Source organism: Zingiber officinale, chromosome 3B (assembly GCF_018446385.1).
Source record: "Zingiber officinale cultivar Zhangliang chromosome 3B, Zo_v1.1, whole genome shotgun sequence".
In the NCBI taxonomy this organism is placed as follows: Eukaryota; Viridiplantae; Streptophyta; class Magnoliopsida; order Zingiberales; family Zingiberaceae; genus Zingiber; species Zingiber officinale.
This window is the reverse complement of record NC_055991.1, coordinates 39,294,481-39,310,991: the sequence shown is the minus strand read 5'-3', so window position 1 is coordinate 39,310,991 and position 16,511 is coordinate 39,294,481. Positions and strand designations below refer to the sequence as shown.

Sequence of the window (16,511 nt, the reverse complement as noted above, 5' to 3'; positions counted from 1 at the left end):
CATAAGTAAATTTGTTCTTAAGGAAATAATAAAGGACACATCTAATCTAGTACCAACTGTACAAGATGAAATATCACAAGAAACTGCAACACGTATCACAAATGATACACAATTGTAGACAGTGTCTTGTCGTAGTGGGAGGGTTGTTAAGCAACCTGAAAGATTCATGTTTTGGGAGAGTCTTTGGACTTGATCCCTGGTCAACATGAACCCAATCCCTAGTCACATGATAAAGCACTCCAAGATAAAGATGCAACATCTTGGCAAAGAGCAATATAATCTATGTAAGTCTGGAAGCTTGTAGAACCACCAAATGGTGTAAAAGTTATTGGGTGTAATTAAGTCTACAAAAGGAAAAGAATGACAGACGGGAAGGTGAAAACCTTCAAGCAAAGCTTGTTGGAAAAGGAAACCTTTTCACCAGTAGTCATGCTTAAGTCTATCCAGAATCTTTTATTTATTGCTGCTCATATGGATTATGAGATTTAGCAAATGGATGTCAAGACAGCTTTCCTTAATGGAAGTCTTGAAGAAAATATCCATATGAAGCAACCAGAGGGATTCATTGCAAAGGGCAAAAGAGCATCTTGTATGTAAGCTCAATCAATCTATGGACTGAAGCAAGCTTCAAGGTCTTGGAACATCCGGTTGTAATCCAGTCTTATGGATTTAGTTACCGGATAAGTCTTGTGTATACAAGAAGTGTGATGGAAACGTGGTGGTATTTCTTGTACTATACGTAGATGACATTTTTGATAGTTGGAAACAATATCAAAGTGTTATCGGAAGTAAGGGTATAGTTGTCCAAACAATTCGATTTGAAGGACTTGGGAGAATACACACATATTCTTGGGATCAAAGGGATCATTAGAAAAGAATATTGTGCTTATCCCGAGCTTCATACTATCCTAGCTCATTTTAGCATGCAAGACTCCATGAAAGGTTTTTCTACCTTTTGGGCATGGAGAATCTTTATCTAAAGAGATGTCTCTGAAGACATCAAAGGAGATAGAGGATATGAAGACAGTTCCTTATGCTTCAGCTATCGGAAGCCTAATGTATGCTAGGCACGAGATCGGGTATCTGCTTTGCCGTGGGCATGATAAGAAGATATCAAAGTAATCCAGGACGGGGACATTGAACTGCTGTAAAGTATATATTGAAGTACCTTAGAGGGACTAGAGATTATATGCTAGTTTACAAGGCAGATAATTTGAACCCTGTGGGTTACAAGGATTTTGACTTCTAATCATATAGGGACAATAGTAAGTCAACCTCGGGGTTTTTGTGTTTACTTTAGGAGGTAAAGCCATAACAATGGAGAAGTATTAAGCATAGTTATTTTTCGGACTCCACCATAAAAGCTGAGTATGTGGCAGCCTCTGAGGCAGCCATAGAAACTAAATGGCTCAAGTAACCTTAAGATGAACTTAGATATGATTTCTGGTTTGTCCAAAAATTATTACAATTTTTTGTGATAATAAGATGCAGTAGCAAACTCGAAGAAACCATAAGTCCATAAGGCAAGTAAACACAATAGAGCGTAAGTACCACCCAATACGAGACATCGTATAACGAGGAGAAGTTGTTGTCGCCTAGATTGCATCAGGTGATAACCTGTAGATCCTTTCACTAAGGTCCTTAAGGCAAGAGCTTTTGATGGGCATGTTGAAAGGTTGGGAATTAGATGTATGACAGCATTTATGGTAACATAGTCTTTTAGTATAAGTGGGAGATTGTTAGAGTATATACTAAAAGCCTAGCTTTTGTATAAATATTTATTTAGAAATAAGAATCACATTGGTCAAGTATCTACATTTATATATACTAAGTGTAGTCATTCAATTAATTTATATTGTAGATAACACGGTGTGTGGTGTAACACACAGGAGATTGTGTTATCGGTTCTTTATAAATTATAAACAGTAGCTCACGACTAAAAAGGAAAGGAATAAACCATTGGAATAGTCGTAGTGTAATTAGGTATTAGTTTATCTTGACTAATAAATTATACTAGTACACTCTAAGTGTATTGAGCATGACCATTTAAGGAAAGTTCTTTTTATACTGACTTAATAAAAGAACAAATCCTTAGTTATTATGGAAGTGTGTGCTCTTAATCCTAATATAATAACAAGCACATATATTTAGTATTCATTTCTTTAACTTATCAAAGGGTGAGATTTAGCTCGATAAATCAAAAGGCCTGATAAGTTGGTAAATGATATTACTTATAGTGTGTGTTGTTGATTATAGAAGGAAACGGTGTCCTAGTAATCTAGGTTGATAATGTCCCCAAGAGGAGCTCATAAGGATTGTTATGTTAAACCCTGCAGGTGGACTTAGTCAGACATGACGATAAGGTTGAGTGGTACTACTCTTGGACTAAGATATTAATTAAAGATAGTTGTTGGTAACTCATTTAATTAGTGGGCATTCGACATCTTAAACACAGGGAGACTAACACACTAATAATAAGAAGGAGCCCAAAATGTAATTTGGGATTGGTGCGGTAGTTCAATAATAATTCTTTAGTGGTATGAATTATTATTGATGAAATTAAGTTGGGTGTTCGGGGCGAACACGGGAGACCAAAACCAATTCCTCCTCTCGGTCCCTATACCCACCTTCTTACCCACTCTTTGGTGGCCGGCCAAGCTAGCTTGGAGCCCAAGCTAGGGCCAGCCAAGACCCAAAGATTGAGCCAAGATTAGTGGTCGGCCCTAGCTTGGAGTCCAAGCTAGGTGTGCCGGCCACATATAAAATAAAAGGGATTTTATTTTAAATTTTTCTTATGTGGATTCCATGGTTTTAAAAGAGAGTTTAAAATTTAAATCTTTCCTTTTATAACTTTCTACAAAAGATTAAGAAAGGATTTGAAATCTTTCCTTATTTGTAGATTAAAAGGAAGATTTTAATTTTGAGAAAACTTTCCTTTTTTGTAACCACATTCATGATTTCAAAGAGAGTTTTAAAATTATAAATTTTTTCTTTTATAGCTTTCTACAAAAGATTAAGAAAAGATTTGATATCTTTCCTTATTTGCAAATTGAAAGGAAGATTTTAATTTTGAGAAAAAAAATTCTTTTTTGCAATTATGTTCATGATTTAAAAAGAGAGTTTAAAATTAAATATTTCCTTTTATAAGTTTCTACAGAGGATTAAAAAAAAGATTTGATATTTTTCCTTATTTGTAGATTGTAAGGAGATTTTAATTTTAAAGATAACTTTCTTTTTTGGAAATTATCCACATGTTTTAATAGAGAAATTTTAATTTATATATTTCCTTTTATAACCAACCATGAAGGGATAAATTATTAGAGAAATTTTTATTTCTGGAAACAAATAAGGAAGTTTTAATTTTGTTTAAAACTTACCTAGTTTTGGAAGCTCTTAAGGTGACCGACCATATTGTTTAAGAAAAGGAATTTGGTTTTAATAAAATTAAATTTTCCTTTTCATGGCAAAGTAATAAGGAAGTTTTTATTTAAATTTTCCTTATTTGCCAAGACCAAGGATTATAAAAGAGGGGGTAGGGGTGCCTTCATGGCTAACAACTCTATTCTATTTTTCCTCCCTCTCTTCCTTGGTGGTGGCCGGCCCTAGAGTTTCTTCCGCTCCTTTTCTCTTCTTCCTTAAGTGGTCGGTTTTCATCTCTCTTGGAGCACTTATTGGTGGCCGGTTCTAGCTAGGAGAAGAAGGAGAGAAATGAGATTTTGTTTCTTGCATCCCTTGGAGCTTGGTGGTGGCGGCCAAACCTCTACATCTCTTGGAGACTTGGTGGTGGCCGAAACTTGCTTGGAGAAGAAGGGTTTGAGTGGTTCTCATCTCAGTAGATCGTTGCCCACATAACGTCCGAGATAAGAAGAGGAATACGGCAAAAAATCTAGAGGTTATTTGCTTACAAAGAAAGGTATAACTAGTAATTATTTTCCGCATCATACTAGTTCTTCTTTGTTAGAGTTCCAAACACAAGAGGCATATGATTCTAGAGTTTCGAATTTGTTTCGAAGTTGTGTTTTTTTTTGTTTATTTTTTGAATTTGTTATTCGATTGTTCCTTTTGGTTAAACCTAGAGTTATATAAGGAAATTAAATATTAGCTTTACTTAAAAGGCTTTGTCTAGGAAGTGGTGGTTGCTCCCATATCCAAGAAGGCCTAGTGTCTCACCATGTTTAACCTGGAAGCCAATTATGGAAATTAATATTTAATTGAATTTATAACATTGGTGGATTTGGATCAATAGTGTTAAGTTCCACTTGCGATCTTAGTCAAAACCATTAAGAACAGATAAGTTAAATTTGGAATCAATAATGTTAAGTTCTGTTTGTGATTCTTAATTTAACTTCTAAAGAACACAATAGGTTGTTTAGGAAAAGGTTCGACACTTGTACTAAAGTTTTGTACAGTGAAACCGGTACGATCTTCCTTGGACCAACCAACAACGCTTACATTACATGAGGCTACGTAATTCTACACATCCACTACTATTATTCACCACTGCTCATCACATTCAACCAGATCAGTGACTTTAGTGTTGGAATGTTTAATTTACACCGAGAACCTCTTTCCTAACCTAATTGCTAATGTTTTTTTTCAATACACAGGAGCGCTTTCAAATTATTCTTAGCAATGAGGAATCTTCATTGGAATACTAGAAACACTTACCTAGCGAGCCGTCTTTCCCGCTTACATGATTAGTGTTCTTTGCCTCCTAAATTTCTTTTTCCCGTTATCCGATTTATCCATTTTCTGCATATATAATTCAAAGCAACGCACTGTACAAGATTGATTGGCAGAAATATTTTCATATATAAGAAATATATTAATACAACGTGAAATGCGTGCGAACGAAGAAAATCTTTCAGCTTCCCCACTTCTCTATATACGTGAGCCAAAGTGTGTATCCATGAACCATCTACCAATCCTCAATTTCTACCTGCATTATATTGTTCATGGCGAACCAGCTCATCCTCTTCTTCCTCGGGGTGAGAAAATTCATACCACTCGTAGTATTATTAATCAACGGAACTTGTTTGGTTGAATCAGTCAGTAATCTAATTCAATAGATTTGCCTTGTATGACGTTTGTATGTGCGCATGAATTTTGAATTGATTGAAATGGTTGCAGCTCCTCGCCGGACTCGTAGCCCATCCATCAGTTGCACTTGCTTCGTCGCCGAAGCTCTATTGGAAAACTGCCCTCCCGAACACTCCTATATATCCCTAGCTGCATCCATGACCTCCTTCACCCCCCTGGTTCATTGATTTTTATCCATATATATTTTTATTACGATATCATCTTGTTAACATATATATATATATATATATATATATATATATATATATATATATATATATATTGCAGAGATGAGTCCGAAGAGGAAGTGGTGGTTCCCAGAGTCACCTCCTTTTACTACAACGCCGCCAACGCAGTGCAACTCTGCGAAATGTCCTCTCAGTCTCTGTTCTTCCTCGAGAATGACCTGTTTCCAGGAGCCACCTTCGACTTGCAATTCAAGCGATCCATCCCCAATCATGCCGACCTCCTCCCTCGCTGCGTGGCCGACGCCCTCCCATTCTCCTCCAACAAGCTCCCCAATGTCCTCGCGCTTCTCGCCGTCGACCCTAACTCAAAGGAAGCCCGGGATATTAGCGCGACCCTGGAACGGTGCGAGCGCACTGCGAATGCAAGGGAGACGAAGCACTGTGCCACCTCCATCGAATCCATGGTCGACTTCGCCGTCTCGGCTCTGGCTGTGAGAAAAAAATCCAGACCACATCGCTAGTTTATTTTATTTTTATTTTTATTTATTTTCTTGATAATTTCTTATTACTCGGTCTTCCTATTTTTATTCATCTGGTCCTAGCCGATCCTATTTTTATGGTTCTCGTAGTCTTTGCTCTTATCATTTGTGATGTATTTAAAGGGGGGGCGTAGAGGCGTGTAGAAAGTATCTCAATGTAAAGTTTTCTTTCCTAAGTTAAATTTTTATTTGTCCTATTCTTCTTGTGTGCTCTGTGCTTTGGGTGTGCTATATATCCTATCCGATTCTATGCCAACATCTGGTATCAGAGCTTTGGCATTATAGAACACCCAAGAATCCACGATTCCATAAAAATGTCTGGCATCCCACAAGTTACTGCGAAGGAGAACGGTGGAGTGTCATTTCCCTATCCGATGCTAAGCCCTCATAATTACACTGTGTGGGCAATAAAGACAGAGGCGATTCTTGATGCCCAGGGAGTCTGGGAGGCGGTGGAGACAGTGGAAGGAGCCCAAGTAGATATAAGAAGGACAAAAAGGCGCGTGCATACATCTTGCAATGTATCCCCGAAGACATCCTTCTCCATATTGCAAAAAAGAAGACGACGAAGGAAGTCTAGGACAGCCTCAAGACGAGGTACCTTGGTAGTGATCGGGTGAAGAAGGCACGCGTACAAATGTTGAAGAGCAAGTTTGACACCCTTCGGATGAAGGAGACCGAGACGATTGATGAGTTTCCTGGCAAACTCAGCTCCATGAGCAGCAAGTTATCCACTCTTGGTGCCACGCTTAAAGATTCCTCTTTGGTAAAGAAGTTGCTTGATTCTATCCCTAATAAGTTCTTCCCTATTGTTGTCGGTATTGAACAGTTTCACGATCTTGAGACAATACCATTTGAGGAGACTATTGGGCGACAGAAGGCGTATGAGGAACGAACACTACAATTACGCGGCAACACCAACGGCATTGAAGGTGAGCTCCTACTTACTCATGCCAAATGGCAAATGCGACAGAAGGGGAGCAACGTGGACACTTCGTCAGGAGGCAAGGGGAGTGGGTCCAGCAGCCCTAGTCGTGGAAAATGGCGTGGGCGTGGGCGGGGGTGCAATCGTGGTCGTGGTACGCCGAGCCAAGACAGTGCAGGAGGCACTAGCAGCAACGGCAGAGGCACTCGTGACAAGAGTTGTATAAAGTGTTTCAATTGTGAGAAAATGGGACATTATGCATCCGAATGCTACAACAAGCATCGTGATGATGAGGCTCACCTCACTTGTGCCACCGATGAAGAGCCAGCACTGATGATGACCGTGTCCCACGAGGAGTCTGACACTAGGCGTGAGTAGCAGGATACCATTCTGCTTAGTGAAGATAGGTTGCTACCGGAGATGTACCGCGGTGTTAATAAAGGAGATAAAGACGCTTGGTACCTTGACAACGGTGCCAGTAACCACATGACTGGCCATCGCGAGAAGTTTCAAGAACTAGATGAAACCATCACTGGGAGGGTGAGGTTTAGCGATGGATCAACCATTGAGATCATGGGCAAGGGGACGGTTGTGTTCGAATGCAAGAACGGCAATCAGAAGTCTCTCCACGAGGTATACTACATTCTGAAACTTTGTAATAATATCATAAGTCTCGGTCAATTGACAGAAACTGGGAACAAGGTGCACATGGAAAGAGATACCATGAAGGTGATTGATAGGAGCGGGAAGCTCTTGATGCTGGTAAAGCGAACACAAAATCGCTTATACAAGATAACCTTGAAGACATTCAATCAAGTCTGTCTCCGAGCAAGCCTAGAAGACCCAACTTGGTTATGGCATACAAGGCTCCGACATGTCAATTTCCATGACTTGAAGCTATTAGGGGAGAAGAAATTGGCGGTTGATGTGCCTCTATTGCCCCAGCTGAACAAGCTTTGCGAGATGTGTGTGATCGCCAAGCATGCAAGGTCGTCATTCCTGTGCCAAGCAAACTTTAGAGCGGAGAAGCCGTTGGAACTTATCCATGCTGATATTTGTGGGTCAATCTCACCATGTACACTAGCCGGTAACAAGTACTTCCTTCTGATTGTTGATGATTTCACAAGGTGGATGTGGGTGTTTATATTGGCAGCAAAGAATGATGCATTCCGAGCATTCAAGAAGTTCAAATTATTGACGGAGAACAAGACTGAATACAAGATCAAAACACTCCGAACAGACCGGGGCGACGAATTTCTATCCACGGAGTTCACTCAGTTCTATGAAAATGAAGGAATCGAGCGACATCTCACAGCTCCCTACACACCCCAAAAAAATGGTGTTGTGGAGCGCCGTAATCGCACCGTGATGGCCATGGCAAGATCTCTCCTCAAGGGTACACATATGCCACCAAGGTTCTGGGGAGAGGCGGTTAGGCATGTTGTCTATCTGTTAAACCGTCTCCCAACTAAGGCACTAGGAGAGCGCACACCATTTGAAGCTTGGATGGGGAGAAAGCCACATCTCGCCCACTTGAGAGTGTTCGGTTGTGTTGCATATGTGAAAAATACAACCCCTCACCTCAAGAAACTTGACGACAGAAGCTCACTCATTGTATACTTGGGTGTCGAGGAAGGCTGCAAAGCTCATCGTCTATTTGATCCAAGGCATGGCAAGCTACAAGTAAGTAGAGATGTGATGTTTCGAGAAAATTGTGAATGGACATGGAATGCAGGTGCCAACAATGAAGAAAAGGTACCAGAGTTTATGGTGGTGGATGCATTCGGCACCGACGAGGTGATTGTTACAGCAGACATTGAGGCCCCAGCGGAAGATGTCATAACACCGGCAATAGCCGTGGTACCCATGACAGGAGCGTCAAGTCCATTTACACCATCATCGAACACTCATACAGCTTCCTCACCTTCGATAACAAACTCTCCCGATTCTTATAAAGGACCAATCTGTTTTAGATCCATTGCTGATATCTACGCCAACACTAAGGAAGTGGTTGGTATTGATGAAGAAGACAGTGAGGTAATGATGGTGATATCTGAAGAGCCGACATGTTATCAAGAAGCTGCAACCGAGGCTTACTGGTATGAAGCAATGGAGAAAGAGCTGAAATCTATTGAGATGAACAATACCTAGAATCTAACTGAGCTCCCATTAGGCCACAAGCCTATCGGCCTAAAGTGGGTGTTCAAATTGAAGAAAGATTCAGATGGGAAAGTCGTTAAGCACAAAGCAAGATTAGTGGCTAAAGACTATGTACAAAGACAAGGCATCGACTTTGAAAAAGTGTTTGCGCCTGTCGCTAGACTTGACACTATTCGAGTGATTCTTGAGCTTGCGGCAAATCAAAGCTAGGAGGTACACCATCTAGATGTGAAGTCATCATTTCTTAACGGAGAGTTAGAAAAAGAAATATATGTCACTCAACCAGAAGGGTTTGAAGTACAAAATCAGAAACATAAGGTATACAGGTTGTCCAAGGCCCTCTATGGACTGCGGCAAGCTCCACGAGCTTGGAACATGCGTTTGAACAGGAGTCTGGAAGAGCTTGGCTTCAAAAGATGTACTCAAGAACATGCAGTATATACAAGAGGTGAAGGAGAAGCAAGTATACTTGTTGGAGTGTATGTCGACGATCTCATTGTGACAGGAAGTAGCACAGAGAAAATCAACAAGTTCAAACAACAAATGATGACAGAATTTGAGATGAGTGATTTGGGTCTTCTCTCCTACTACTTAGGGATTGAAGTGGAGCAACAGAAGAGCCGAATTTTACATAGACAATCAGCTTATGCTAAGAAAATTCTATCTCAGTTCAAGATGACAGACTGCAATGCCACAAAACATCCAATGGAACCCAAGACACAGTTGCATAAGGACTTGGAAGGGACTCCAGTTGACGCCATGAAGTACAGGCGCATTATTGGTTGTCTGAGATATTTGCTACACACACGGTCGGACCTGTCATATTCTATCGGGATGACGAGCAGATACATGGAAAGGCCTACAATCATGCATCACAAGGCGGTTAAACAGATTCTCAGGTATTTGAAAGGTACAATCTATTTTGGGCTTGTTTACATAAAGGGACCCCAGGAAATTAGTATATTCAGCTACTCTGACAGTGATTTAGCCGACGATCTCGATGGGAGGAAAAGCACAAGTGGAATGACTTTCTATTTTAATGAAAGTTTGGTGTCCTGGAATTCACGGAAGCAGAAGACAATGACGCTTTCATCGTGTGAGGCAGAGTTCATGGCAGCGGCAACTGCGGCCTGCCATGCTTTGTGGTTGAGGAGCCTTGCCAGCGAATTAACCGGTGTAGAGCCAAAGCCGGTAACTTTGTTTGTTGATAACAAATCTGCCATACCTCTCGTGAAGAATCCGATATTCCATGATCGAAGCAAGCATATAGATACAAGGTTTCATTTTATCAGAGAATGTATTGAAAGGGAACAGATTGTGGTTGATTTCGTGAATACCGGAGAACAACGAGCCGATGTGTTAACTAAAGCATTGCCAGGAGTGAAGTTAGTTGGCATGAGACAACTACTCGGCGTCGGTGATTTACAACCATGTCAGGATTAGGGGGAGTAATGTGAGAAAATAATCCAGACATGATAAGGTTCAATCCCCGTAGCTAGTTTATTTTATTTTTATTTTATTTATTTTTTTGATAATTTCTTATTATTCGGTCTTCCTATTTTTATGGATCTAGTCCTAGCCGATCCTATTTTTATGGATCTCGTAGTCTTTGCTCTTATCATTTGTGATGTATTTAAAGGGGGTCGTAGAGGCGTGTAGAAAGTATCTCAATGTAAAATTTTCTTTGCTAAGTTAAATTTCTATTTGTCATATTCTTCTTGTGTGCTCTTTGATTTGGGTGTACTATCCTATCCGATTCTAGGCCAACATTGATCACCGACTATGTTAGTATGGTGTCGACAGTTGCGAACGCCACGGCGGCGACGGCGATGCAGCGGTACGTGGTGCAGGAGTTCGAAAGGATGGGTGGGGAGGGGTTGGGCGTGTTTTGCCACCCCGAGCCGTACGCGTACGTTGTGTTCCACTGCCACGCGGTGGGGAAGGGGATGATGAGGGAGTAAACGGTGAGCTTGAAGGGGAGCGACAGGAGCCGAGTGGAAGCGATCGCAGTTTGTCACCTGGACACGACGTCGTGGAATCCGCAGCACTTGATGCTCCAGGTGCTGCAGGTGAAGCCGGGGAGCGCAGAGCCGGTGTGTCATATGCTGCCTAGCTACCATGTCCTGTGAACCCCTCGCCAACAAATACTGTGACTGCTTGTGCCAGTCTACGTAAAATACGTGCCCATGTGGTCTATGCTTTGATGTCTTCAATAATGACTGCAGTAGAGAGTAGTGTCCATGTGGTCTATGCTTTGTTGTCTTCAATAATGACTGTCTTCAATAATGACTGCAGTAGAGAATAGTGTCCATGTGGTCTATGCTTTGTTGTCTTCAATAATGACTGCAGTAGAGAATAGTGTCCATGTGGTCTATGCTTTGTTGTCTCGACTGCAGTAGTGTGGCGGGGTGTAGTGCGGGTTGCAGTGCTCGGTGTCTATGCATTAATGGATAGCTTTGCTTGCAAATAAATATATTTTACTAAACCGCATCGTTTGATATTTTCTAAATTAAAATAAAAAAAATAATGAAAGGACGTTTTTTTAAAAAAATTATTTTTTATTCCAATATTTTTCTTTACCGAATTTACATATTACACTCATTCCATTTCAATTGTGGTCATAGTATACTCTCACTTATTCATTTTTAAATTTTTATTTTTATAATGTATGTATCAATTTTCTAAAAACTATTAGATGAGCGTATATTTACTAAATTTTACATGTAAATATTCGTCTGTACCATGAAGATTTTTTGACTTATTATTTACCTTTGTTTTTCAATTTTAATTAATTTAGATAATGTAATCAATTTTAATTATATGGATCTAAACTATTTAAATTTTAAATACGATCTCTCTATTATATTTTATATATTAGGACCGATGCACATGAGATAGGGTGAATAGCTTCTATCATGTCATTATTCATAATGCAATGAAAACTTGAAAACTCAATATAATAGACAATCGATTTTACTTTATTTATAGTATCCTAAGTGACTACATCGAAGGTCTAGTCTTAAAGATTACTAACAATAACTTTTCCCTTCTTGGATACCTTCCGGAGGAGGAGAAATCTCTTACACCTTGTTCTTATAAGAACACAATAAGAAAACAGAATAAAAATAAAAATAAAAATAACTTTTCACAATAATATTTGCTTTTGTTTGCTCGTTTGTTGCATTGGATTATCTTTGGATGATATTAATGTTAGAAATACAATCAAAATCTCATATTAAAAATATATTTAAAAAATCATAAATTTAAAGTATCAATCTTTTATGGTAGGAAATACAACAACACTTAGTCTCTAACCTACCAAGAATTAGCTCATTCAAATCATCTTAAAATTCTCTTTTATAAGTTATTGTTGGGGCTGATATATATGTATCAGTCATCTGATCTTACTCATTAGTTAATTAATCCACTATAGATCTGAACATTACTTTGATATGTCAAATCAACGAATCTATCCACCTCAACATGTATCCATCGACTATTTATTACTATCAGTCGATTAATGTCTATTCAGTCGAATCTCAAAGTCAAATTTTAAATATTTTATTCTCTTAAATAAATACATCAATCGATTATCGATTATCATAAGTCAACTATTAACTAATCAGTTGAATCCCATAGTTAAATTCTAAACTCTCTCAACTGATACACTCCATCAATGATCATAATCAATCAAGTTGAATAATCAATTTTTTTTTCATCCTCTGTTTAGTACAATAACAATCACTCAATACTAGAAATAAGGCTTATAACGATACTTTCTTGATGACATGACACTTATGAAAAATGTAATTATAAATATTTTATAACGACACTCATTAATTTTACAGATAAAACATCATATTAGACCATCTATAATGACATATTGTATGCTTTGACGTAAAGTTGGGTTGGTTAATACGGAGCAGAGTTGCTACCATAGGGCAAGGGTTTGAATCTCGGCAAAGTCGAGAGAAAAACCCTCCTCTGCATTGGCCAACTACAGCTTCCCGATTTATCTCCTCACAGATGATCGTGAGGCTGATCGTGTGGGGTTCTTGGGGTGGCGGATTCCACCTTTTTGCTGCTATATTTTATAAATGTAACCTCTCCGCAGCCACCCCTTTTCATCTCTATATCACATTCGCATCTCTTCGCAGCTGGCCCTTTTCCTCTCTGCATCGCCTTTGCATCGCAGGCGGTCTTTCCTCCATCGTACCTCATTTCCTTCCTTTCCCCTGCAACACCGTATCCACCGCCTCCACTGTGCGCCTCCCACTTCACCGCAGCAACCTCCGCAGCAAGCAAGGTGTTGATACATTCCTTGATCTTACATGATGTTAGCTAAGCTCTTCCTTGTCACCTGAGGACAACATGCTTTCTTTTCTTTCCATTTTCATCCAGTTGATCAGTTCTAATGATTCTAGAGTCATGCGCTTGTGTGAGTCATGAGCATGAGAACTTAGGTCTTGTGTACACTTGGCTTGCTTCTTTGTTAATCACCGTCATCATATTTTCTATTGTATTGTTTCTATTGCTTTCTTATAAGATTGTGGTATTGTTCGAGTGATGCAATACATCTTTTTCATCAGTTATTTGAGAAAGACACCAAACAAGAACTAATGTCAAACAAGAGTATAAAGACATTTTTCTACATCCAATGTCACTCAAAGCGATTTTAGTTATGTAGATGTCAAACCGATACATTATCAATTGTTAACAAGTGATCACTAAAGTTTTGATACATTATGAACCACACAACAGATTTATGCTACCTTCTATTGAATAAGAAGTCTGCATCACACAAGCAAAACCTATAAAATACCGAACTAGATAATAATTAAATAATAAGGTTTAATAGGCTAATAGTCTTAACGGAATTTTAAAAAAAAATAAAAATTTTTCTAGAATTAATTAGAGCTCGCACGACGTATTTAGAGAGGATACACTTATGGGCTCAAGAAAAACCTGTTTGGAATATCCGGAAGTGAGAGTTGATTAAGGAATCAACTTAGGTTTTAATTGTATTAAACCTAAGTATAGTTATAAAAAACTCCTCAGCCCTGAATTTCTTACCCGACATCTCCTTCCCCCTCTCCACCGTCGCACCTCCCTCTCCTCCACCAAGGGCTGGCGGCTCCATCCTTCACCACCGCCAGACGTCCGTGTAGGAGGATTGGTGGACGGCTTGAAGGGGGGTTGGATAGACACCCCCAAATACTCGCTTCTTCCTACACTTGTTAGCTTGCGCAGCGAAATACAAACAAAACAAACAAGCTAAACCCTAAAGGAAATACAAAGACTAAGAAAGAATAAGCAAACCACTAACACGTCAATGTAACGTGGTTCGGAGATAGCTTGCTCCTACTCCACGGCTGTCCGTAAGGTGGACGATCCCTCAATCCGTCAGTGGATTAGTCTCCGGCAAACTCCAGCTAGCCCAAACCTCCTTGTGGGTGGAGAAACCTCACCACAAACTCACCAAGACCTCTTGGACACAAGGGAAACTCTTAAGCACTTGTAGACTACTAATAAGACTTTAACCAAGTCCAATTTCATCACTTTGGCCGGCTATCCCAAGCTCCTTCTTATAGAGCTTGGAAGAAATCAGCAAGCTGATTTGCCCGTTACCAGTGGGCTGGTCCTTGCAGCAGTCGACTGGTGCCAACCCAACAACACTCCAACGACTCTTTACCAGTCGACTGGTCCTTGCACCAGTCGACTAGTGCTTGGCCGTTCGGGCACAGAAGCTCTCTGTGCTCACCACCAGTCGACTATTCCCAGTACCAATCGACTGGTACAACCCTAAACTTAGGGTTTTCCATCCCGAGTACATTTCTCTTTCACTCGGACCCTCACAACTCACTTGACTCTTCTTTGCAGCCTTGACCTCTTGCCTTTAGGCCTACTTCCTTCGGTTTTCGTCCCTCAGACGCATTCAAGCCTGCGGCTCATCCCCAATGCCATCCTTCGCGTATGCCTCGAAGTTGCCTTCCTCGTCCTTTGTCCTTGCTGCCTTGTCCACGGTCCCTCGGATGCTCCATCCTTCTCCGGACCCGAAGCCGTCAACTTGAGTCTCATGTGTATCCTGCAGTCCTGCACAACTCAAGTACACATATCAAATAACAAGGGTGAACCTAACTTAAACCCTTTACCCAAAATACCAAAACACATGGTCTCACGGACCATTGGGATTGCTCCAACAATCTCTCCCTTTTTGGTGTTTGACAATACGTTTAAGTTAGGGAAAACATATAGCAAATAAAGATGCTAAAACAAATAGATTTACGTTGCCAAGGCTACACACTTGGACTTACACCACCGAATGGACTTACGATGCCAAGGCTACACACTTGTACTTACAATGTCGAATGGACTTACGATGCCAAGGCTACACACTTAGACTTACAACGCCGAATGGACTTACGATGTCAAGACTACACACTTGGACTTACAACGCCGAAACAAAATGCAGCATATATTGGAACCTATCACAAGGCTCCCCCTACACCTAAGCTTCCCAATGAGCTAGGATTTTACCACAGGGATATTTAAGAACCAATCACAAGGCTCCCCCTATGCAAAGACACTTAAGGTTTTCCTAACTAAACCTTACTTCTCCCCCTTTGCCTAACATTCAAAAAGTTCTCCACAATATCCCAATTGTTAAAAACTTGTCATCCAAACTGACCCTAAACTCATATATTTATCCCCTATGGATCTCATACATCTAAACGAGTTGACATGGTCAAGATCAGTGCTGAAAACACTTTCAGACTGGTATTAGTCGACTGCCCCAAGTACCAGTCAACTGCCCCAAGTACCAGTCGACTGCCCCCTTCAACACAACCTTACAGAAGCATACTGTGGTCGAAAAACACTGTTATCAGTCGACTGGTATCTGCAACAGTCGACTAGTACCCTATTTCTGAAAAAATCAACCTTTTCAAACCAACTTCAGAAATACACCAGAAATTCCATAGACCTCGAAAAATTCCCAAATTTTATGGAGAGGTCTATTGTGTTAGGACCAAAAGTAGCTAGAGGGGGGGTGAATAGCTCGTCGCGTGCTCATTGTTCGGCGTTGCTTGTTTCTTCAAGGAATGGCAGCGGAAAATACAAAAATAAATCACACAACGCTAACAAGGTTGGTTTACTTGGTATCCACCTCACAAGAGGTGACTAGTCCAAGGATCCACACCTACGCACACACCCTCCACTATGAATAAAACTCCTCTATGGTAACTACCAAAGGCGGAGAAGCCCTACAAGACTCAATACAAGAAGAAAGGGAAGGAATACAAGAATTACAAGCTTACAATGAGTGCAAAACCCTAACCCTAGTTTCTTCTTCTTGCTTTGATCCGCCTCTTGACTTGGAAAGCTTCCAAGAACCTTCAAGAACTGGCGATCACGAGCTTGGAGAGAGCTGTGGAGAAGCTGATGAGGATCTGAGATGAATCTGAGAAGAGATGCCGAAGACAACGCTCGCCTGCGGCTTAAATTGACGCCAACGGTCGGAACCCAATCGATTCGAATGTTCCCAATCGATCGAGGAGGCTTTGGATCGATCCACGGATTGATCCATAGCGCCTCTGTGCTCTGGAAAAAATGGCTGGATCG

General features: G+C 40.3%; 3 protein-coding genes across 3 annotated transcripts; all 3 read left to right on the top strand.

Annotated features, from left to right (window-relative positions):
- The first annotated feature begins 5,449 nt into the window (after window positions 1-5,449).
- On the top strand, window positions 5,450-5,788 carry LOC122054830 (BURP domain-containing protein 6-like). Its single transcript, XM_042616259.1, has one exon. The coding sequence runs from the start codon at window positions 5,450-5,452 to the stop codon at window positions 5,786-5,788; it is 339 nt and encodes a 112-aa protein (XP_042472193.1).
- A 655-nt stretch (window positions 5,789-6,443) lies between these two features.
- Window positions 6,444-7,109, top strand: LOC122054829. The gene has a single exon (XM_042616258.1). The coding sequence runs from the start codon at window positions 6,444-6,446 to the stop codon at window positions 7,107-7,109; it is 666 nt and encodes a 221-aa protein (XP_042472192.1).
- Window positions 7,110-9,266: 2,157 nt separating this feature from the next.
- On the top strand, window positions 9,267-10,852 carry LOC122054827 (uncharacterized mitochondrial protein AtMg00810-like). The gene is made up of 2 exons (XM_042616257.1): window positions 9,267-10,276; window positions 10,654-10,852. Exons 1-2 carry the CDS (start codon window positions 9,267-9,269, stop codon window positions 10,850-10,852), a joined length of 1,209 nt encoding a protein of 402 aa, XP_042472191.1.
- The last annotated feature ends 5,659 nt before the right edge of the window (window positions 10,853-16,511 follow it).